Source organism: Taudactylus pleione, unplaced genomic scaffold (genome assembly GCF_031769625.1).
Source record: "Taudactylus pleione unplaced genomic scaffold, aTauple2 ptg000788l, whole genome shotgun sequence".
In the NCBI taxonomy this organism is placed as follows: domain Eukaryota; kingdom Metazoa; phylum Chordata; class Amphibia; order Anura; family Myobatrachidae; genus Taudactylus; species Taudactylus pleione.
In genome coordinates, this window is record NW_028285190.1 from 1,493,675 (window position 1) to 1,518,820 (window position 25,146).

A 25,146-nucleotide genomic window follows, 5' to 3' on the forward strand; every position below is an offset into this window, starting at 1 on the left:
CTGGCTGGATTTGAGTCCAGTGCAGGTTTTAAATATAAGGGGACCCCTACACAATTTTTTTTACCCCTAGTTTTAAAACCAGGAATGAACAACAGCCAGGTGCTGGTTCTTAAAATATGGGGGAATCCTACACGTACATAGCACATATCATTAGAACTTAATGGGCGCAATACAATTTTCTGCAAAGCGCTGCCATGATGTTTAGCTGTGAACATCACTGCTGATGACCACAGCCAAACATTGATAATTTTCCTGTGCATCTCTATAGATGGCGAGGAAAAACAAAGCGATGTTACTACTTGCAAAGTGCTTCTACCTGGCCACTCTGGGAGGAACTTCAAGGTCATTGTGGAGAATAGAATCTCCCTGAAAAAATACAAATTCTATATCCCAAACCATTAGGACTTTCTGCCACAACTTCTACTCTTCTGGCATGGATAAAATGGCCACCATTTACTGCCTGATTTCTTCTGAATTGCCATTCAATTCAACTGTTAAATCTGCTGATTTTTTTATTGATGATTAGTAAAATTTTATTTTATTCAATGTTGATTATCTGGTAATTTGTTTAATCATCCTTTATTATATAAAATCCTTTTTTCATTACTTCATGCTTATTGCGTGTACTAAGCTGGAACCTTCCTTCCATTTTACCTCATCCTTGTACCATGTCACCTTCTCTTGTTAAACAAAACAAAAACTCTACTGATACCAAACTCAACCTAAACAGAAGGTTTAGAAAAAAAAGATTGATACACTGACATTCTTGCTACAGACACAAAACATCATGTTACTGTGTATTTTCTGTATATTTTTATCTGAAGGTTTAGCATAATATTTGGTCACTTGAAAATCTACTTTTATTAAGTAAAAATGACACTTATAATGTCTAATTTGTCATTCAATTATACATTTTTTTTTCTGTGTCAATTTGCAGGATGAGTTGAAGAAACTTTATACGCAGTTAGAGATCTACAAGCGGAAAAAGATGATTGCAAATAATCCACACCTTCAGAAAAAGAGGTGTTCCAAGAAAGGACTGGGGCGCTCAATTATGAGACGGATAACCGAAATACCGGAGTCAGTCAGTAGGCAGTGCTCCCGGGAAGATAAAGAAGGTGCAGATCATAGTCATCAAAAAAATAACACTAGTAACACCAAAAAAAATCACCAGGATTCAAATACTCATAATACAAAATCAAAAGAAGACTCCACAAAACACAGACAATTTTCACTGAAAAAGTCCCATAGCACATATGACCATTTAAGAGGACAGAGCGAGAAACCTAATGGAATTTCTACAGAAAAGATTGATGTGTGTGAAAATTCCATACGGAACTCAGTGAATGTGAAAAAGCCTGGTCATCAGGAGGCTGAAGACCTGGAAGCTGTGTCTGCTGAATCAGTCCCCTTGGTCTGCAAGTCTGCAAGTGCTCACAATCTTAGCCTGGATAAAAAACCGTTGCATCCTAGTATGTCTGTTTTACAAAAGTCACTTAGTGCTATTGCTAACTCTAAAGATAAAAGCCTAGGACTAAGTGAAAAGACCAAAAGTTTAGAAGATTCTGATAAATATCAAAGAGTAGACTCAAATGACAAGGAAGGTCAGAAATGTGCTCCTTGGTCAGAAAAGGAGGATTATTTAGAACAACAGCATAGAACATCAAGCCCTGTTGAGGACACTCCAAAAGTCCACAAAATCGGAATAATGAAGCAACAGCCAATTAACCTGATGTTGGGGGATGCTGAAAAAACAATAGGTGCCCTTGGGTTTAAAGACAAATTTGATATAGAAGAAGTATGTCCTTGGGAAATGTATGATCTTACACCCACTGCTGTGCCTTCTGAAAGCAAAGTTCAGAAACATGTTTCTATTGCTCCCTTGGACTCTGAAAAGAGCCATACATCACGTTCTAAGAGCAAATCCCACAATCGATCAAAGACAACTGAACAAGGACACCATCAATCAAAGCAGAAGAGCCCAGGTAAATCTGACCTTAATGGAAAGGACAACCATGAACAGACCATGAGAGATGAAAATGCAAAAAAAACTCAAACCGTTGATCTCAGAACAGTCAATCAAGGGGTGATAACAAAACAAACTGGTTCTAGTTCACAAGAAAAAGAGCACAAGACAAACCCTCCTGTCACTGAGGGAAAATTACCACCACCAGATGGCCACTATAATTCCAATAACAATGTGCCACATACTTTAGCTCTTCAAGCAGAAATATGTCCATGGGAATTTGAAATGCAGGATGTATTAAGTGTAAACATAAGTAAAGCTTCACCTACCAGCTCTTCTGTAAGCCCCTTATATCCTAAAGACATGCCAAAATCTCCTTCTAAAAAGATGGCAACAGAAATGCCAGTAAAAAGTATTGCAGCATCTGCAAGAAAAGACGCTACTGAAAAGGAAAAAGGTCGAGGCCATGAAAAAGATTTGGATCCAAAAAATTTAATTGTTAAGATGGATAAGTCAAAAAGTGCAGAGGTTTGCTCCATGGTTGGAGACAATGTGTTGGCAGTACCAGTAAACAAAGGCAAAAGTACCTCAAACCAACACGGCATAGACAAATGCAAACTAGTAGAAGTGTGCCCTTGGGAAAGTCTATCTACTACTCAATCAGAACAAGATACTGACGTATCTGACAGTAAAAACAACACAGTAGTGCAAAAGTCAAATTTGGTGGAAATCTGTCCCTGGGACTATCATGGTAACACTGATGGAAAATAAAGTGTCAAAATCGTAGACCTCCAATTCTAATGACACAATCTGAGAGAAAGTGAGAGAGAGAGACAGACAGACAGACAGTTGATGGGACATATCACGTGTCATATTTAAACCTAATACCACTGCTAACCTAATGCATCCCAAAAAATATGTTTTATAAACTGACTGCTCTCATTTTCTTATTAGTGTATATGTTTCTTGTACACACACAGTTGTGTCCCATGTTAAAGCATTCCAGATTGTATAATATTTGAAGATAACTTTGATATATTGTGACACAAAACATTTATGCAAGTTTGCAGATATTGTATTGATATTGCAACCAAAATACCTACTATAACTTATGTTTATAAAGTTTCTGTAACTTTTCACTTGGCTTTGGAAGCCACCTATTGTATGAGAACTATTTTTGTTTGATGTGGTTTATATTGTGATTTTATTTATTGATTTTCTTGTTCACCTCGGTATACTATTCAGTACTCTAGTTTGATACTGTTTATTCAGGGTTTTCTTATTTTTAACAAAAGGAATGTTACAGTACCTGTTCAGCTTATATATACATATATAGAAATATATATATTTAGTGCTTAGAGCCTTAGACTTAGTAGAAATGAAATGGTCCTTCCTAAAAAATATTTTTTTTGTAACTCAGAAGACAACTTATTCATTGTTTTTAGTTTTAAATATTTTCTTGGAATTATGCTTGTGTATCTTGGTCAGATGTTGCCCCCATTACTGTACCTTATTTTTTTTTTTACCTTCCCTTTTCTTTTACTGTATGTCATATTTATTGGTCGACCTAAAAATTTGTGCACTATTCATTTTTTCTCATTTAAGCTCATGGGAGAAATTACATGAATGTTTAACCTTAGTAATGGAAATTATTGCACTTTTTAATGGTAACAGTTGAATAATGTGGGTGACATTATGTGACATTGTTTGTAATCGCATATTTATTAAGTATATTCATTATGTTAGTATGTTATGTATGGACGTTCCTGGCCATCCTAAGCCTGCTGCATGCTCTTTATTTGCATTTTGATAACAAATAATAATTTTGCTACCCTCAGTATCACCCAAAGAAATATGTCTGTGATCTTGGGATATTTGGACTAATGTAGATATCAGCCCTGCCCCTAACCAACTGAAGAATATTCTAATTTACCACTCATGAGATCAAAATATTATTTACCCCTTACACAGCAAGAAATTGGTCTAGGTATGAGTAATACTCATACATTGTGCTCTTATTGTTAAGTAATTAGCTTTGGTTTTATTTTCAATTAGATGTTGTCTCACATTTACTGCTCTTTTATATCTGTCCAATACCTGTATTTATATTGTTTATACATCTATGCCTTTACAATTAGGCCCATCACCTTGAGGCATACATTAACTATACAGTAACTATTATAGACATAAAGGATGATGTAGAGTTGGGAGCATATTGCAGCAGAGGAAAAAGATACAGCTTGCAAAGGTCAATGCATCTCAAAATTGCTCACACTCTGCATGGTATCGTGCACCAGATTTATGCCAGCAGAAAGCATTATTACATTTGCCAGGTTGACACTAGGATAATACTGTAGCTTATGGGCCTGGTTTACTCTAGGAAATGCGAATTTACAGTGTTAGTAGTAAATGCTAGTTACAGAACACAATTTCTACACAATATAGTACTTTAATGGAAAATTACTTACATAAAACAGCTTGATGGACAGTGTTATTGTTTAATAATAAAGTTGCATTTACCATGCAAACTACAATTAAATACAAATGCAAATCCAAATAAAAGTACGAATCGTGTTCAATTAAATCATACAAATATCCGTAGTCCTTTTAAACAAAATAGTTTATTTTCATGTAATGAATGGAAATATTAAACAGAAGCTGCAGCTGATCATCATCATCAAGTATTTTGCCCCAGAGGTCAAACACTGACAAGTTATATGGCCCCAGGCACATGTATCTACACCTTTGTTGTGGCCCTGCATAAGGGGACCACAGCACAGAAAGCCACTGAATCTAAATACGGATAACTGTACGCTTTTATGTGTCCATGTGCAGTACATTATATGTGTATTATGCACACTAATAAGATGATTACGTACAACTGTACTGTACATCAGCCCTATAGAGATTTCTGTGGTGGGTATATAGGAAGCAGTGAGGATATGTTATTCTCCTGGGTTAGCTATGTACTGTATATCATATCATTTCTATCTCTATCTATCTATCTATCTATCTATCTATCTATCTATCTATCTATCTATCTATCTATAGTATCTACTGTATCTATGTATCTATCTATCTCATATCTATCTATCTGTCTCATATCTAATCTATCTCATATGCATATATCTAAAATCTCATCTTTCATTCTATTTCTGTACTACAAACATAAATCACATACTATAAAAATGCTTTAATGTATATTAAATTCTATGTACAGAATTTACAGTCATCTACTGTATTCTGATGTAACTAGTTGGAGCATCTGAGATGTAAGTGCCAGCCTCTCATTCTGCAGCAGTCTTTTAGACGCATTATTTTGTAACCCACATCAGTCACTAAGTATTTATTTTCTTACTGATTGGTTGCTATAGGTTACAAAGCATAGTTTCTTCATCTCCTTTTCAAATGTATCAAGCTCTCATATACTGTAATTCAAAATCTATGGAAAAAGCACAAAAAAAATTACTTTTAAAGTGTATCCATCACCTAGCTAATGTACACGTAGGAATGGTGTTGGCCACACACATCTAATCCTAAAGTACCCCCAACAGGTCATATTTTTAGGATTTCTTTAATCATGCCAAAATTACTGCATCTATTTTGCTTGGTCACTAGTCATCCTACCTGGTGCCAGATACAGAAATCATGAAAACATGGCCTGTTAGGGTACAGTACTTGAGGATCAGCATTGACAGCCCTTGTTCTACACTAGCATATCTGAGAATACAGTCTATCAGTTTAATATACAAAAGGTATACTATAAATTATGGTTGTCATGGTTACACAATGATTAACATTGCTGCCTCAAAGTGCTAGTCACAGGATCCAGTACGACCAGGGCTCTATCTGTGTGGAGTTTGTATGTTTTGTGGGGTTACTCCCAGTGTTCTGCTTTCCTTCCACAGTCCACAAACATTTCCTAAGGTTTATATTTGTGCGCAAGTAAAATTAGATTCTAAGCTCCACTGGGGCAGGGACTGATGGAAACGATTAAAAACAGTCCCTGTAAAGCTGGAAGTGATACCTTAGCCCTACCGTATGAATACGTTTAAGAATACTAATTGTCCTTAGTTGTAAATGGTAATTATACAAACAAACACTTGCTAAGTTGTCCTCTGAATGCATGCATCAACCGCACTTCACTGTTTGTGTGTCTATAATTTATTAAATTGTTTCCAGATAAGCTAATTATATATTATTTAGTGCTTCATATCATATGCAGTAAAAGAATATGCAGTCATTTTCCGTAGCATTTATTTGCATAAAATCTTACAGTAGTTTAGTTTTGTTACCTAGGTTTCTGCATGTAAATGGTAGATAGGACCAATGAAACACTGCCTTCTGACTTTTAGTGATTCTCTAGAAAAATTATGCATAATCAATGACACTGTAAGAAATGTCACCCTAATCTGTGTTACTAATAATATATGATATAATGGTATTTACTGTACAGTATCCACCGTTAAAAAAGAAAAAGAAAAATTATTTGATAGACTTATGTTGTGATGTCTCACAGCATGTAAATATTGATAGACTTATGTTGTGATGTCTCACAGCATGTAAATATTATAATAAATGCAATAAAACACATTTGTAAGTAAACTAATTTGTGTTTTATCATCTGACTTTTAAAATTGTTTTTGAAACATTATGGTTTTTTTTTAAGTTGTCCCGAACTGGGCCACTCTGGACCCTCTCTGTTTGGCTCCTGGCAGCATCGCAGTCACTCACTTATGGACTTTTGATTTATGATGGAGACAGCTTTTCCTTTCCGCCTCAGTGGGTGGCGGGGCAATGACTAATGATCTAAGCCCCTCCCCCCCATCCCTGCTGATAATGCTGCGATTTGTGTGATTGGGTAGGGGGCGGGGCCTAATGCCAAGACATGCCTGCCCCTTCCAGGAACCTGATGAAGCTGAAACAGGTAGTGTGTGTGCTCACGGTCTCCCTCCCTCCTTCTTTCCCTTTTTCTCTCCCCCCTCTCTCTCCCCCCTCTCTCTGTCTCTCTCCTCTTCTCTCTGTCTCCCTCCCTTTGTCTTCCTCCTTCTCTCTCTCTCCATATTTCCCTTTCTCTTTCCTTCTCTCTCCCTTTCTTTCCCTCCCTCCCTATCTCTCTCTTTTCCTCTCTCCCTCTTTCGTCCTCTGTTTCTCCCTCTTTGTCTCCCTCCTCTCTCCCTCTCTCCTCTCTCTCTCTCCCTCTTTCCCTCCATCCCCCTCTCTTTCCCTCCATCCCCCTCTCTCTCTCCCTCTATACCTCTCTCTCTCCCTCCCTCTTTCCCTGTCCTGCTCTCTCCCTCTCACTAACCACCCATAATCCTGTGTTTGCCCCTGGCAGTGTACTAGATCATGTCTGCAATGCTGCTGGGGGGTCGGTTCCCAGCAGTGTCAGGTGAAGCAGCGCCCGTGTGTACGCCTTTTGACGGTTGCATATCTATGACATTATGCAATTACATTCCCTGGTGTGCAGTCATATGTCTGAATGTGCAAGGACTGAGATGCTCAAATATCACTGATGCATCTACAGACGCCACCATCGGTCGTACCATCCAAACTTGCACCAGCCTTATGGTAGGCAGTGGCGCCAAGGGGGTGGGTAGTGAGTACTAGTCACACAGGCTTGAAGGAGGGCCCATGTGGCTGCCTGCGTCTGCTCAGCACAGCACAGCACATGCTGCTGTGTGCTGGGCAGTGGTGGGATCAGGGAGGCTGCTGCTGATCCCCCCCACCTGCATTTGCCTCTGGCTGAGGGGCACACAGTGCCCCCAGTGAAGTGCTCCATTTTTTTTAAGGAGATGTGGCCAGGCCTACTTACATTAGGCCATGCCCCTATGTTACCCAGGCTCGCTCGCCATACCTCACTATGGCCCTGATGGTGGTGCAGATTTTCCATCTGAATATGGCCTACAAAGTGAGTGAATAACCATCTGTGTATGCAAAGCACTTTAGAGACACTCCCACAACACACCCATAAGATAGCCCTATAAATAATTCCATCCCTGTCAATACTCAGTCACCACCCAGAAATGCCCAATACATTTTTAATACACTTCTGCGACTCTGTGAATATGGTGCAAGTTAGATGCATACGCTCTAAAAAAAAAAATCGTCATAGCATGTGAAACAATCAGCCCCAGGATGTGCAGAGAGATTTAGATTTGAGGGACGTGTCCATGTACTAAGTGGAGATAAGTGGGCCAAATAGTGGTGGGACTAGAGAGTGGTGGGCCCAGGTGCAAGAATATGCTTTGGGGCCCCCACCCCTTCCTGGCACCCTGCACCCCAATTTCCCCTCACATCACGTTACTGCACAGGGGCATGAAGGGCCCAGAGGGGGAATGCAGTGGTAGGGGCCAATGCTTAGAAGCTTGGCTAACCATTACCGAGTGCATGGTCTGGGCCCCTTGATAAATATATAAAATAAATACTGCTAGTGCATGGTAAAGTACCAGAATAATAACAGCAATACACTGTAGAATATACACCATAGTCAGGGGCGTTTCTAGAGAGGAGGGGGCCCGTGTGCAGTCTCCGACACAGGCCCCCTCCTCTCTGTCCGGCGGCCGGCAGAGCACTGAGCTGTGTGTGGCCAGCGCCGTAGTTATAGACTCTGGGCACTAGAGTGCGCCCAGAGTCTATAGAGTATGCACAGGTCACAGGGAAAATGGCAGCGGCGGCCATTTTCCCTGTACTGCGCATGCGTAAACGACGGGAAAATGGCCGCGTCGGCCATTTTCCAGTCATTTTTAAAGCGCCGGCATTGTGTAGCGGGGGCGGGGCCAAAATGACGTGATTGCATGGCCGCACCCACAAATACTCACAGCCTGGCCGGCCCTGCCTCCTTGAGCTGGCCACGCCCCCTGTCATGTTGACCTGGCTGCTCCCTCCCGGAAGGGGCAGCCAGAAAGTCGGCAAGCCTGAAATATAATAGGCAAAACCAGTGCTTGTAGCTTCCAATCAGAAAATCTGTGGACAAACAAAAGTGAAACCTGTCTCACCACATACCTGACCCTAAGGATGACATAAGCACAGTTTATTTCCCTGAATTTTTCAATAAGAATATTTTGGCCTAGGGGTGCTATGAAAGATATTCTGAAACTCTAGGTTGCAGTGACCAGACAGTCTCTATATCATTCAGCAATGGTCACTGCTGCTGCAGCAGCATCCTAAATACAGCACATATACAGGGGTATTCAATATGGAGCGAAAACTCAGTTTTTGCGATGTTTTCGCACCAATGACGTAATTTTCGGAGGTTTTGGTTTTACACCGTATTCAATTTCAAAGACCTATCGCAGGTTCGAAAAGTCTTTGAAAAAAAACGGGGATAACTTTTCACCATTGAATAGGTGGCGAAAAAAATGCAGAATTGGGGTTTAGGGGTGCAGGCTTAAAAAAAATATCCTGCACCCCTGGGAATGACATTTTAAAAATAACTGTTTCAAAAAAAGTTTTTCAAAAAATAGGGACACCCCAAAAAATGAATTTAAAAATTGGGGTGAAAAAAAAAATTGGGAAAAAAGTGTTTAAGAATAGGGAACTAGGTTCAGGGCTATTCTGCAAGTATGCGGCAGGTGTTTTCTAGAATAGGCTATTAGCGGCAGGTGCATAGTTGCAGATTTTTTAAAAACTTACTTTAGGGACATAAAAATATGCTAGTACCCATCTTCATGTACCCCAAATTTGCTGGGACCACTTAAAAAAAAAAAAAAAAAAACCTAACCACTCTTCTGCAACACTTCTTCAATGTCGGGAAAAAACACCTGCTGCGGCTATTTAAATCCCCGACTTTCATTTGCAGGCTAAAACGGCGGTACCCATAGTAATCCCCCATGTTTTTACAACTTTAGGGGGGGTCCTACAATTTATTCCAGGAAAATGTTGTTTTTTTACGCAGATCCCACTTCGCAGCTTCCCGTTTTCGTAGGTTTTATATTAAATACAGGGATAAAGCGGGCGCGCGCCCGATACTTTATCCCAGGAAAATCTCCGATGTGGAGCGAAAAGTCCAGCACAGACTTTTCGCTCCCATATTGAATACCCCTCATAGTTTGCAAAAAACCCAGCTTTGTTAAACTTTTTTTTTTTTGCCTACCTAGTCCTGCTGCTGTGCAGGGAAATGGCTGCTTCTGATCCTCCAGCTCTTTCCACTCACAGTAGGTGCCGGTCCCCGAGATCGTGACTTGACCATGTCACATCCCCAGTGCCCAAGAACATCAGCCAGCACAGCCGCACTATATTTGGTATGAAAGGAAAGAAGCCGGGAGGGGAGGGCCAGCATTTAAGCAGGAGAGGGGAGGAGCTGAGAGAGTGGCCCCTTCTGAGGGACTCCTCCCCCTGGGGGAGGAGCTGGCCCATTCATGTCACTCAGGCTCAGCCCCCCCCCCCCGCACTTCAGCACAGTTTTGAACTTTGGAGCAGTAAGTCTGTAGCCGGGGGTGGGACTAGGCAATAGCACTATTGATGAGAGGGGAGGAGAGCGGCCCCTCCTCCCCCTCCGGCAGGGACCTGAACTTCTGGCCAGCGGCATTGGCAGCGGCTCCGTACTTAGATACTGTGTGGCACAGGGGGACACTGGCGGTGGGTGCAGCGGCACTGTCGGATGCAGACGGCTATGTGCCTCTGCACCACAGGGTGCCCCGATTCAAGGCACCAACTACACCGCCACAAGTTCCACCCCTGGGGCCAAATGAAAAAGGCAGAGAAATTCCCTGTACATATCACTCCTGATATGTACTAACTAAAGGGTTTTCTCTGCCTTCTGCCTACTACCTCTAAGAGCAGGATAGAATATAGCGCTACCGTACGCACCTATGGTAGCGCTAAGTGTCCCAGGTGTTACTAAGAAGAAATGTCACTTACTGTCAGCTGTCTTCTCCAGCACTGGCTTTGTCACCTCAATCTGCCATTATCAGCCTCCCTTCACATGAAGACCAGTGAGAAGTAGACTGCAGGAAGTGAAGTGAACCAAATTTGACCATTTGTTAATAAAGTTTGTTAAAAAAAACACTGCTGGAACTGCACGGGACTCGGCAACGCAAGAGGAGACCAGAGGTGACAGGTGATAGTCTCACAGTGCAGTCAGGACGCGCAATGCGTCTCTGCTGACACCACCGAGAGGGTGACTTAACGTTCACTCTCCTCGACGGCGCTATTTTTAATACATATCGCATTAGCCGCTGCCTGCTTTACAAGAGTAATAGGCAAAGCAGGAGCGTCTTTTTCTCCACGATAAGTGGATTTTTAGTACATGGTCCTACTTTCCTCCCTAAATAGCCTTTTAGTTTGCAGCCCCATAGGAGGGCATATTAAAAATGTAAAAGATGCATTGCAGGGACTACTGCATGTACAGCAAAGATGCATAAATTGAACGTGATTATCTTGCACCCGCGAGTAAGTGCGGCTATATGTACCTCCGGACTCGTGGACTTTTTGTCTGGCACGAGTCCAAGCCACGAGGGGGGTGAACTTCGATGACATTGCCGGCAACTAGCCCTCCTCGTGTGCAGGTGCCACATAATCGCACCTATTTGAATTCCCCCTTATGTGTTAAGTAGTAACTATTAAAGGCAGAACATATTTGGCAGATTGCTGTCAATTGATCTTGAATCCAATTTGGAAGACAGAGGGCCTGATTCAGAGCCGGACGCTATTTGCGCTCGCCCGTTCAGAAAAAGGGGCCGGCTATTTAAATTGAGCGCTCGCTCTTTGCGGTCTGTTGACGCCTCTATGTCTGAGTGAGCGAACTAAACATGCGCTCGCCATTTTGTAAAGACGCCCCCTGGCCGCTTGCATCCTACGTCATCTCCGCTATTTATTTGATTAATCGAGTACATCGAAAGGCGTCTGAACTGCTCGCAGTGCTTGTGGTTGGATTTTCCTACCACAATCATGCGAACAGTTCAGGCTAAGAAACAACCAAGTGACGTGGTTGATGACGCTGCTTTGTTAATTATGCACACCCTTAAAATGCCTGTTTTGACTGTTTGGCACGCCTGCGTTCGGATCTCCGCTTCCCGTTTTCAAGCACCTTCCCCTGTTACCACCCACAAATGCCTCATCCTGTCACTCAGATTAGCAGGCACTCGCAATTTTGCGAACACACGTTTTCTGACCGCAATGACTGGTTGGCGCATGCGCATTACGACCCATACGCATGCACAGATGTGCGAACATCGCTCGGAGCAAACGAGCGGCCGCTTACGAGCGGCTCTGAATCAGGCCCATAATTTCCTGATGCGAGATCTTAAATATGAAAAACATCTTGCACATATGTGAACTAAGCTTTATTGGTTTAAAGAGGCTGGGGGCTGGCTAACTGCTGCTGTATTGTGCTATTAAAGAAGGCTCTGCAAGCCGATTTTGTGTATGTCCTATTGAGCATTTTGTACGCTGCTTATTCCCAATACCTTCAATTGGACTTTTTAAGGACAGTTTCTTGGAGCTAATAAACATCTATTTGGTTCAAGTCACTACCATGGTAGCAGCTGCGATATCACTAATATGGGAATGCAGCAGGAGGTGTCCTGCCTCTTGCATTCATTACTGATCCAAGTTGCGTTGTACAATGCACTATGGGATCATCTGCATGTCCATTGGTCAGCTAAGTGACCTATGCGGTCACGCAAGCTGGCCGCCGCAGATGCACGAAAGAGGCCAGGAACTCTCCATCAGCCGACGGAGATCCTGGCCACGCCACTCCCCCTCAACAGCGGTGAAATCCCTCCACTTTGGGAAATGGAGGTCGTTACCACCCCGAAGTGGCAGCAGACTGTCAGTGCGACATCGCAGATCCGTACTGCACAAGCGGAGTACAGGTTCGTCGCATGCGCAGTTTCCTGACCAATGGGAATCAGTGTGATTTCTTCTCCTGCGTCCTTTGCTGTCAGGCCCTATGTCTGTCCTAAGGTTGCACCCAGTATCTGAGAACTCATCCTCATTACCAGATCAGACTGGTCCACAGTTAGAGATGTAGCCATCACCATCTGGGAGGAGTTCCAGCAACATGATCGCATCAACTCATAAGAGCTCCCACCTCCCACACCATGACACCATCTTGACCTAACTGATAGTACTGTACATGTGGAATGATCCCAGTCGCACTTATGTTCTGCTTGGTTCATGCGTAAATTACCTTGTGAGGTCATCTGGCACATATTAAAGATATCTATTTTTTGTTCTAGTAATTCTTGTTTCATATATTTGTATATATAATGTATATTCTCTTATTTTTAGAAAACTAAATCATATGAAGAATCTTCATTTTTCTTCGGTCAATGTGATTAGCATGTGACAGGTCATTTAGTGAACCTCCAGCTCTAAATATAAACATGCTCTATTACTGACTACTTTTATGTAATATATGGGAAGCCCCCGCATGTATTACTTACTTTGTGGATGAAATATGTGCAGCACAGGATGGGTTTACATGCTAATAAAGCAGCTTTGACACTGCCAATAATCGTGTGGTATATTTTTAGCGATCATTATGAGGATTATATATAAAGCTGTACTAGAATTAGAACGTTTCATAAGCAGCTTAATGTGACTACACTATAGCTGGATACATTACACTCAACAATCTATAAACCTATAATCTATAAAACTAAAAGTAAGCTTATTTCTGTTGAATATGTGTGTACTATTGGTGATGGTAATAGCAGAGTAATAGTATACACCAGCTGATCCACAAAGTCTCCAAACAGCCAAGTGCTTAAACGGTGGGGTGGTTTACTGATCAGTATTGTGATTGTACAGCAGTACTCACAGCTTTGCACAGACAGACTCTTGCATGGAGCAGAGCCTGTGAGGAGCATACAGGTCACCAGCCGGTGATTATATGTTGGTAGTTGTGCTTATGTAAGCCAGCGTTTGTGTCCTTTAATGGGTTTTGGAGGCATATATCACAGATTTTCATAGAGCTATGTGGAACACTACTGTGTCACACTCTGGTGCTCCATCACAGTGACAGGATGGTACTACTGTATGTACACATGTGCACACCAAATGTGTACACATGTGCACACCACATGTGTACACCAAAACAGTGGCCATCTTGGTAAGGGACTTGATGCCTCCTGAGGGAGCATCATGGAGACTGCACAGTAGGAGTGGCCTGCCTTCTTTAAAAAAAAAGTATTTGTGGCGCATGGTGGGGGCGCTGTTGTGCACCTAGCCAGGGGCATATCTTGGAAGGGCTGCAATCACCCTCTTCCCCCCACACAACTAGAGGAGAGACTGCGGCACCAGCATCCCAGCACCCAACGCAGCAACACATGGCAGCGTGTGCTGGGCTGGGGAGACACTGCCGCTGACAGGTAAGGGGGAGGGGGCGGGCAGTGGTGAACCTAAGCCCCTTCATCAAGCTTGGGGCCTCGGTGCCAAGGCATGCTACAAGCTTCTCCATGTTACAAAAACATTTGTGATTTTCGGCTTTAGTGCAGCAGTTTGTAAAAAATGTAGAGTTATACAAGTAGTCTCCATCTGGATAGCCTCTACATTCTTCCATTTACATTCAGATGCTTTGTGTCCTATCAATATTTCAGACAATTCTAGTCCATATTTCTTGAAAAATATGTCAGACTCTTCTCACTGACTTGTGAACTATGGCCCTCATTCAGACCCACTCGCAAGCGGGCGCACGTACGTTAGGCGTACGTACAAAATTATTTAAATTTGATGGCTCGCTCGTATTTTCTTTCGCATCTAAAATTCCTCCCTAAACTCAGGCGACTCCTCCTCTAACTAACGAGCGTGCGAAATAGCGAGCGTACATCCCCGAAATGGCTTGAAGGGAACGCACGCACAAGTGAAACCGGAAGTGGCCTTGTCAGATGTCGATTACCTGCTCCTTTATTCTGCCTACCTCCCTCAATCGTATCATGCCAATCAATGTATCAATTAGCTTAATTGTTTTTTTTTTTTCAACACAATGCAAGAAACTTTACTCTTGTCCGTGTTTGTGTTTACCCGCAGAATACGTACGGATGGAACATTCGCTTTTATTGTTCAAAAAACATGTGAACCACAATTAAACAATTGTTCTATTGCTGTGGATCCTCGCATATTTTCCGGGGTTCATTTCTTTATTTAAATTTGCAAACGCATGTCACTGCATCAAGCCTATCATAACTCTCCAGAGATTTCTGGCCCTGTTGAACACATGACTCATACACTAACCAATAAAATTGCTCCTGTTAATTTCCAAAATACATTAGCCAATCAGAAATTTATTGCACACTTTATCAAAAATGTTTTGTATGAAAAACTCCATTGCCATCATGAGAGCCTCCGCATTCACCAGGCGCGAGCTGCTGGTGCTTACGGAGGTGATGGATCGCCGTATCACCAGCCAGCCTCCACCCATCACCAACCGGCAGAAGCGCTCCGCGTATGCGGAGGCACGGTCCCGCCTGCGGTCCTTAGGTTCACGCCGCAACATCGGGCAGCTGGAGCGCAGGTGGTCAGACCTGCAACGGCGAACGCCCCGCTTGCTGGCATGCTTTCGCATGCAGATCCTGGAAAGTAAGTGTTATGTATTGTGGTTTTCATGTTTGTGTTTGTGGGGCAAACTGCGTGTGCATGTTTTCCTGTCTGTCCTATTTATTATTTGTCCTCATATCTGCGTGTGCATGTTTTCCCTCTATTTCTGTTTTTTTCATTCTACTCCTATTTGCATGTTTTTTGTTGTTGTTTTTTTTTTTTTTATTTGGGCCCCGGATTTGCCCAGAAACTAACCTCAATTTGTTTGACATATTTTAGGAGGACAGCCAAGACTACGCCGTCACCGTCCGGCCAGACGGCGTTCCCGGCCACTATCCCCAACCCCCAGCCAACACTCCACCCCAAATATTTCCCTTATACCCCACTCCTCCTCAGCCTTCCAAGACCCTCTCCCGGAACTGTCGGGCCTCCTTCCCCTCCGTCCCACTTCCCCCTCTCCTCCACCCACCCCTCTTCCAATTACCCCCTCCCTGGAGTCCGTCATTACCCCTCCCCGTTCTTTGGGGAATGAAGGCTCCTCCGAGGAAGAACATGGAGGGACTTCCGGAGCTCCCGTTTTGGCTCCCGGTATGTTTTTCTTTCACATTTTTTTTAACCACAAACTGTTTGTATGTAATCATGTGTCGTGCCTTTATTCGTGCTTGTTTGGTTTACTTTTGGTGATTTAGCAGTTTGCCTTTACCTCTTCCTGCTGATTTCAACATACACATATCACACCTGTGGGAATTTGTACATAGGCCTTGTATTTTTGGCAGCACCCCCTTTTTGTTTTGGTTTTTTTTTTTTAGGTTTAGGAGTGATTTCGTTGTGTTTTTGTTTTTTTAATGTGGATTCCCTATTGTTTTATTAATCCACACACTTTTCTCACCCACAGAGGAACAGAGGCGTCGACAAGAGGTGGACGAATGTGTTGGCCAGATGCGCCAACATTTCATTGGCATTCTTGTGGGCCTTGACCGGCTGTCTGGCATCCTTCGCCAGTAGTTTTTTTTGTTTATTTTCGTTTTCTAAATAAATTTTTTTGTTCTAATATACGTTCTGGCTCATTCTTTTTTTCCAAAACAAAAATAGTTTTCCCTGACATAAGTAGACTGTTCCTGCAAGGATTTCCCTTTTTTAAAAGTTAGATTGTGTTTTGTATTTGTATGTTAAACAGCCACAAGAAACACATAACAGTAACAATGTCATTTCCCTTTTTGGGTGTAGTGTCAATTAGATATTTCGACATTTTACAGGTTTCTAGTTGGTGTGCAAGCTGCTTAGGCCAATCTTCAAAATCCAAAGGTTTGGACAGGCTTCCTTTTGGTGTGGGTTGGGAACCTGAAAACATATTTCAGTTTACATCAACTGGTGTCAGTACTGGATTACCCCTTAGTCAAATGTAAGGTGTGTTAACCTGGTTACACTTGCTGTTAACGTCCAAAAAAAGGAAGACCATTTCACTCTCCAAACATTTATTCACAACATAAATGAGAAATCAAAGTGGTCACTCCCAAAAAAAAAAAACAGTGATAATCTCAAATACAACACATACAAATAAAATATTTAAATAAAAAAAACAATCAAGAACTGGTTGACGAAGGACCATGCCAACATGATTCCACAAACATGGCGTTGCGATATGGGTTCCAGAATATATGCCCAAAATCACCAGATCCAGGTTTGGTAAGGGTAGCAGGAAGTAGTGAGCGTTGGAGTGGCAAAGATTTTGTGAACAAACAGAAGATGGTGAAAAAAATAAAAATAAATTAGATGTTCGCAAACAAACACAAACACATTAGGTATAAACACTGTAGTTTTGGTCAAACTTACCTAAAAAATCTGGCCACCACATCATCGCGTATGGCCCCCCCACATACTGACCTCCGACCAACCTCGGGGGGGCCATCCTCAGGTAAGGCATCCTCTGGCTGCATTGGGACACCACTCCTTATGGCGATGTTGTGAAATATCCCACACAGGACCACAATTTTCGACACCATATCCGGCAAATACATGAGCTCGCCACCAGAGCGGTGGAGGCATCTGAATCGGCCTTTTAAAAGGCCGATACAGCGCTCCACCACTTGCCTGGTGGCTGTAAGTGCGGAATTATACTCACTTTGTGGGCCTGGTGTGGGAGCCAAATAAGGAGTGAGCAGCCAGGACATGCAAGGGTATCCACTGTCTCCTGTGAAAAATAAGAGACAACATCAGGAACACTGTGTATCAAGCTTAACATTGTTATGTACTAAAGGTCTCCACTTACCCAGAAGCCACGCATCACCAGCTTGTAGGTTGTTTAATTTGTGCCATATCCCTGATTGCCAGATGACGAAGGAGTCATGTGCACTTCCTGGTAATTTTGCATTCAGGGACAGGATCTGGAGGGAGGCATCACATACCACCATTACATTCAGGGAGTGATAGTGTTTCCTGTTTCTAAATATGGCCTCCAGCCGTGCTGGAGGCTGAAGTGGTATGTGAGTACCATCCACAACCCCTATGATGTGTGGGAAGCCAGCTATTTGGTAAAAATTGGCCTTGGCCACACTAAGGGCACCCATATCCAAAGGCATTTGAATAAAATGATGGAGGTGCTTGAAAAGTGCCTCCATCACTGCCCTCAGGATCCGGGAAAAGGAGGATTGGGAGATGCCCGCCACTATTCCCACCGTTGTTTGAAACGATCCTGAGGCACAGAAATGTAACACCGCCATAAATTGCGTCAGTGGTGGTATTGCTGTTGGACTGTCAATTTGCCGCTCAAGATCACTTTCTATTAATGAGAGAGTGTCTATGATGATTTTGGGAGGTAGACGGTAGCGTCTTAAAACCTCACCATCGGGCATTCCAAAAAGGGTGACACGTGTTCGAAATATCTGGGGCCTTGCATGCCTACAATGCCTACGGCTGGGATGAGATTGAGGTTGGTCGGCTTCCGGGAGCATGGCCAGAACAATCCGCCCCAGATCAACCTGAAATTCAAAGATTTCAAAGTAAGGCTTTTGACCCACCCCAAAACTATATTAAAACAACTTAGCTTGATGATACCATCCATTGCTGCTTACATGCCGGGGTATTGTCATGATACGTCCAAACTGAAAATAAACACCAAAATTACTTGACACATTTCACTCTGGGCATTTTTGTTTAAAAATTTTGTGGTAGACCAAAGTTAAAATATGCCAAACACCCATTTAGCAAAACCGCAAAGCGACATTTAACACAGTACATCAAAACGGGTCGAAATGTTGGCTCAAAAAGCGAAAGATAAACCACCAAAAAGTTAGAATGATTATTAAGCTGTTTAAAATGCGCTAATTAGTTCGCTAATACAAGTCACAAGAGTAACTACTAAAAATGCGCTAATTAGTTCGCTAATACAAGTCACAAGAGTAACTACTAAAAATGCGCTAATTAGTTCGCTAATACAAGTCACAAGAGTAACTACTAAAAATGCGCTAATTAGTTCGCTAATACAAGATAAAAAATGGACTTACCAAGAGCAAATATCTAAGATGCAAAATCAAAAGGTCTTTGGGGTCGAAAATAAACAAAATCTAAAATAGAAAAAATTAGGGATCCAAAAATTACAAAATATACGAAACACAATGAAACAACAACTGAACAAAAGTTAGACTTCACAAAACTTACCAAATCAAGAAACGAGGTCCCAAAAATATAAACCAACAAAGATAACGGAAAAAAAAACGCAAATCTAACCAACAAACGAATCTCCAAACGCCAACTCCTTTCTACGCAATCAATAAACTCCAGCCAAGATAACCTCCAACAATCCAAAAACGCCACCTCGACTTGAGACACACCAAGCCATAAATAGTGTTTCGTTTCCCGCACAAATTAAGGAGGGATCATAGGGCCGCACAATCAATGATGCGGCCGCAAAATAAGGACGCATGTATAAATACGTCACGAAAACACATTCAAATTCTGGTGTATTTCTTGTTTGGACCTCAGACATGGCGACAGACCAGGGAAAAAATGGCCAAGAGTCAGGCGGTAAGTCTTTCATGCATTTTCTATCAACGATTAATTTGAAACATAAGATTAGGCAAGTTGTGATTTTGTGAATTCTGTAAATTTACACAAATAGGTGAGGAGGATGACATGGAAGAGGCTGCTGGGCCCAGTATTCCGGCCAAAGCGGGCAAAAAAAAAAGGCAGCCACATTTCACAAGAAAGGAGATGGAGGTTTTGATCCAGAAGTGTGTGGACATCCTGCCACAGGCAGACAGGAATATGAGTCTAAGCCATAAGTGGAGAAGGTGGGAAGAGGTAGCCGTTGCTGTCAGTGGGTGATTATGTCCGTCTAGCCCGGGATGTCAAACGGCGGTAAGTAAACCCTTGCCCCCCCTAAAAACAAACCCCATTTTAAACCAAAGGATAATGGCTTCCATTTTTCCCCACAGATGGGGCGACTTCAAATATCGCTTAAAGCAAAAACTCGCGGACAGGGCTAGGCATGCAAGGGGGACAGGTGGGGGTCCCACCCCTGTGTCATTGGAGTTGATGGATTTAGAAGAGCTGGCACAGGGGTGTGTGCAGCCTGTGGAGGTGTTTGGCGTGTCCAACATGGATACGGACATGCCAGACTTTGCTGCTCCTCATGTTGGCCCAGGTAAGTATTGTGATGTCACCAACTCTGAAATGCTATTGTGCCAATATGTAGATTCTAATGTGACTCTTTTCTCATTTTTCCAACAGAGACACAGGTGGATGAGTCTGCTCCAGAGGGAAGCCTTGGCCGCAGAATTTCTGCTGGCTCTGCAGGGGAGGAACCAGTACATCCGGCTGAGGACCCTGCAGAAGCCAGTCCAGGGCGTGCCCCCTCGCAGGCAGTGGGCCTCCTCACAGAACTCAATTTAAAATCGGATTTCCATACGGAGATTCTGCAGAGGATGGACGCCAGTCTGATATGGGTGGCTGAGGCCCTGGAGCAAAATGCTGCGGCCAACGTGACCATTGGTCAGGCCCTGGCGGAAAATACCAGGGCCAACATCCGCATCGCCGATGCCCTGGAGCAGCTCGTTCGCCAGCACATGGTGGAGCCGACCTCCCTTCCTGCCGGAACATCAGGATCCTCCACCTCTGGCACAACATCAGCCAATCCTCCAAATGTGCCTAGCCCTGTGCCTAGTCCAGAGGCCACAACATCTGCCTCTGGACAGGCCAGCCCGATGGCATCCCGGACCCGGTCTGGCGCCCACCCTCCCCCATCCAAACGGGCGAAAAAACGGTGACAGCAATGGCGACTTTTCCCACACTCCTTCTGTGCTTGGCTCATATTCCTTTCTGGTCAAAACTTCCCTCTCCTTTCTTGTGAAATGTTTTTAATTTATTTTTGTACGTTTATGTTAGCAGTTATTGATTATTTATTTTTGATAAAAAGTATCTTTGCCAGAAAAAAACAAAACAAAATATTATGCCAATTGGTTTGTGTTTAACCAATAAATTTATGTTCAAAATCTGACATTGTATTGTGACATTATTGTACAAATGGGTTACATTTAATCCTGGCCCTAAAGGCAAAAAAGGACACCAAAAACCATTTCATTTTTTTAAAAAAAAGGCCTCTTGAAGGAACGTTTAAAAAATCACATAACGATGCAAATTCCACATTAATAAAAAAAAGGGGAGCTAATTAAAACATGATGACATTATTGTCACAATAGGCCATAAACAACAAATTGAGGCCAAAAAACCCCCCAAAAAATGTACGCCAATTGATTGTGTAATCCTGACATTAGCAGGTATGATTTCCACCTGCGTACGGTTTTGTGCTATCCCAATAAACTGCTTTCCAAACACATACCAAGCCGGTTTTCAATACAACACTAATTGCTTTTGTGACCACCCGCGATTAATCGCTGCAACATCATGGAGTCCCGGGACGGAGGAGAAGGCCATCGCCAATGTGGTCGAGTAATCCAGACCCTAAACTGTGCGAGCATTTTGAAGGGAAAGAGGATGTTCCAGTGACGTATGTGATGGTCCGAACACATTTGACGTTCGCATCTGCTAATGTATGTACGCCCCAAAAACGCCTCGCCACGCCTGCGTTTTTCCATCTTCACCCCCGTCAACACCCAAAAACGCCCTGTTCTGTCAATCACATTTGACATGTCACTTCCTGTACGCTATTTTAGGAACGACAGAAAAAAAGCTCGCAATCTGCCGTACGCACATGCGCAGTGTAACACCGACGCATGCGCGGTTAGTCAACATCGGAACGCAACGAGCGTACTGTTGGTAACGTGCGGCTCTGAATGAGGGCCTATGTCAACAGTCTATTTCTTCTCAAACTCAGACTGCTGTCATTTAATGTTGTTGATATCTTTCATACTAATGAGGCCCAACTCACATATGTAATAGGGCAAAAGTTTAGAAAATGTGAGAGTTTAAACCTGGCCAATGTAATAGAGTCTGAGAACATGCAAACTCGCATGTTTTTAGACTCAAAAAACTCTCATGATTTAAACTCTCATCCAGATGTTTTCCCATTTTGAAGATATAACTGGACCAATGTGAGAGTTTACTGCTAAACTCTCACATTTTCTAAACTCTCACCCTATTACATTTGGCCCAAAGTCTCGTTGGGTATTTTAGATTTCCACTCACACCAGTCATTTCTTGACTTTGGTTCTGGGTATCTAGAGGTTCACAGAACAATATATTTGCAAATTCCTCATAGTATCTCCTTGTTGACTTTCCACTGTTTGTTCTTTTCTGAGGCTGATTGTCCATGTGGTAATCTCTGGTTCAGATATATCTCCAGCTGCTGGCATATCCATTGACACATAGTTGTTCTGCATTTACAACTCCAGCTTTTCTTTCGGTGGCACTGTGGGACTCATTCAGAGGCGGTCGGAGGATGCAAGCAGTCGCTCATAAACTGGGCGGCCGCTTGCTTCCTGACCGGCCACCTCTGTTTCGGTCGTTAGGCTGTGGGTTAACACCCACAGCTCTAACGACCGATAGGGTGATGGTCGCGATGGTCATTAACCATCGCGACCATCGGGGCTTACCACGAGACCCTAGGGTAGGGTCTCACTTGTCGTAAGCCCCGGAGAGCTTCTGGCTCTGTCAGAGCCAGAAGCTCTCCACTGACATCACTAGATGTCAGTTGGGCCTCCCCCAAACGGCAGGCATTGGGAACGCCTCCGTTCGCGCTGCCACCCCCCGGCCCGCCTTCCAAACGGGGCGAGCTGTCAATCAACATTGACAGCTCGCCCCCTTTGGAAAGAGACCCGCTACGACCAGCGCTGTCGGTCGTAGCGGGTCTCACGCATGCGCATGAAGGAGCCGGCTCCCTCATGCGCATGTGCACTTGTCAAACTTCGAGGCGGCCATGTGGTCGTAGATCGTATGGCCGTCTCTGAATACAGCCCTGTTTCTTATAATATAATGTCTCTCGACCTCACAAGCTTTCTAGTATTCGGATTTCAGAGTCTGTAGCCCATACTTTCTTGGTGATAGACAAACATGATGCACTTCATGGACTTTGAATAAAGCTTGCATCTTCTTTCTTTTGGTATGTATAAATAAGCAGTACTTCCAAAAGCTCTGAGATGCTTTCTTCCAGACCATCTGTGTTTTGTAGTGTAGGGCAAGTGTAAGAGCACGATTCTTCAGATTAACTGCTGTAGCTTGTTTAGACCTGCCTCTTTCAACATACATTTGTCTCTCTCCACTAATGTGTGATTTGCAGACTCACTTACAGTACACCATTCTGCTCTGGCATGTATGCAATTGTCAATTGAATCTGGAAATGGACAACGGCTTTGTTTCTCTGTAATACAGCATTGACACATGGGCCTTTTTGTATCAGTCACAGATATTCCTGTAATCATCCCATTCCCATCAGTCACATATATTCCTGTAATCATCCCAGAGTTCCATAGACAGTCAGATGTATTAATCGCATAACACTGTTGTCTGTCAATGACATATAATCGACGGTACCAGGTACCTGTTGCTATCACAGTCTCTTTTCTGTTCTGCACAACACACTTTCCTTTGCAAAATGGACTCTGTGACCTATTTTCTACAGGATACTGATGGCTATGAGATTTGTTCCTGTACCTGATACATAAAGCATGTATATTTTCATGTGGGTATTGACTGTCCTAACCTTGGTAGCTGTAAGCACTTAATTTCCAATTCCTTTAATTTCTATCGGATCACACATGCTTAATGTAGTGAACTACTCTTCATTGCAGCTGAAATATCTAGTAGTGCCTGAGTCAATGTACCAACAATCATTTTCTGCGACTGTCTGTGATATTTAAAGCTGCTTCATCTTTGTCGCTACACTTCTTCATCTGCATAGCATTTAGATTCTTCAATTTACAATCAGATGCTTTGAGACCTATTTTGTGACATATATAATACTTGTAGTTACATTTTCTGGGCTTCTCACTGTTAGCGTGTAATGCAGTATTTTCAGCACTTAACTCAACTGGCACATGTTATTGGAACTGTAGCAGTTTGGGCCTGTAGTTAGCTTGGTATGAAATCGGGAAGCCGGCTGACATTATACCGACAGCCGGCTTCCCGACTGTCATATCACGGTGAGGGTGAAATGACCGGCGTCTAGATGTAGACTCCCGGGGGGGGACTTAAGGTTAGGCACCCCCCCGGGAGGTTAGGGTTAGGCTAGGGGGAGGGAGGGTTAGGGTTAGGCACCCCCAGGGGGAGGTTAGGGTTAGGCACCCCTCGGAGGATTTAGGTTTAGGCAGCGGGGAAGGGGGGGTTAGGTTTAGGCACTTAGAAGGGGGATTAGAGTTAGGCACTTTGGGGGGAGGTTAGGGTTAGGCACCCCTAAGGGAGGGTTAGAGTTAGGGGGGTAGGTTAGGTTAGTTAGTGCTTACCTGGGGACGATCAGGATTTCCAGTGCTGTCAGGATCTCTTCCTCTGTGGGCCTGACGCTGCAGGGATTCGAACTGCCGGCCATGCGGCCAGCGGTATTACATACTGATTCTGTTAGCTTGGCAGTGTTAACTTCTAATGCCACTACCAAAAAGTCAAACTCAGGCGTTAAGTTCTGTAAAATTGCCATGGTGATTTCAACGTCATCTACCTGGACTCCTACAGACATTAATTTCTGAGATATGGACATCAATTTGTCAATGCAGTCACTCATGCCCATGCATTTGGGTTGGGTACTAAATGCCAGTGCTTGGGATCCTGACACCGGCATCCCAACAGTGTTAGGATACCGACACCTGTTGGTATATATCCTAATCCATCTCCTCTCCTTACCCCTAAGCCTAACCTTCCCTCCCTATTGCCTAAACCTAACCGACCTCCTAGTGCCTAAACCTAACCTCCCCCTCCCTGCACCCTAAACCTCCCCCCCTAGTGCCTAACCCTCCCCCTAACCCTAGTACTTACCTTCAGGATGCCAGTGCCGGGATTCTGACAGGTGTCGGGATTCTGGCACCGGTATTCTACATGCTTGCATCCCACTTGCCAGGATTATGACCGCATCCTATGCATTCACTTAATTTGTTATTATATAATACATGCTTCAGATTAATTATTCTAATCAGACTGTCTGCAGGGCTTTCGACATGTCTTTAGCTGACACTTTCACATGTATGGTAGAATACATGTATTGCTCAACACCTACAGTATGCCAATTGTTACCATGTCTCTCTCTACATCATCTGGGT

General features: G+C 43.2%; 1 protein-coding gene across 2 annotated transcripts in view; it reads left to right on the forward strand.

Moving 5' to 3' along the window:
• Positions 1-6,552, forward strand: part of GPR158 (G protein-coupled receptor 158) — a 329,386-nt gene extending 322,834 nt beyond the window's left edge. For both annotated transcript variants that reach the window (XM_088457824.1, XM_088457825.1), the window contains one exon: positions 938-6,552. In XM_088457824.1, the coding sequence (XP_088313950.1) occupies positions 938-2,737 (1,800 nt within the window). In that variant the 3' untranslated portion in view covers positions 2,738-6,552. The remainder of the gene's footprint in view (positions 1-937) is intronic.
• Positions 6,553-25,146: the final 18,594 nt, after the last annotated feature.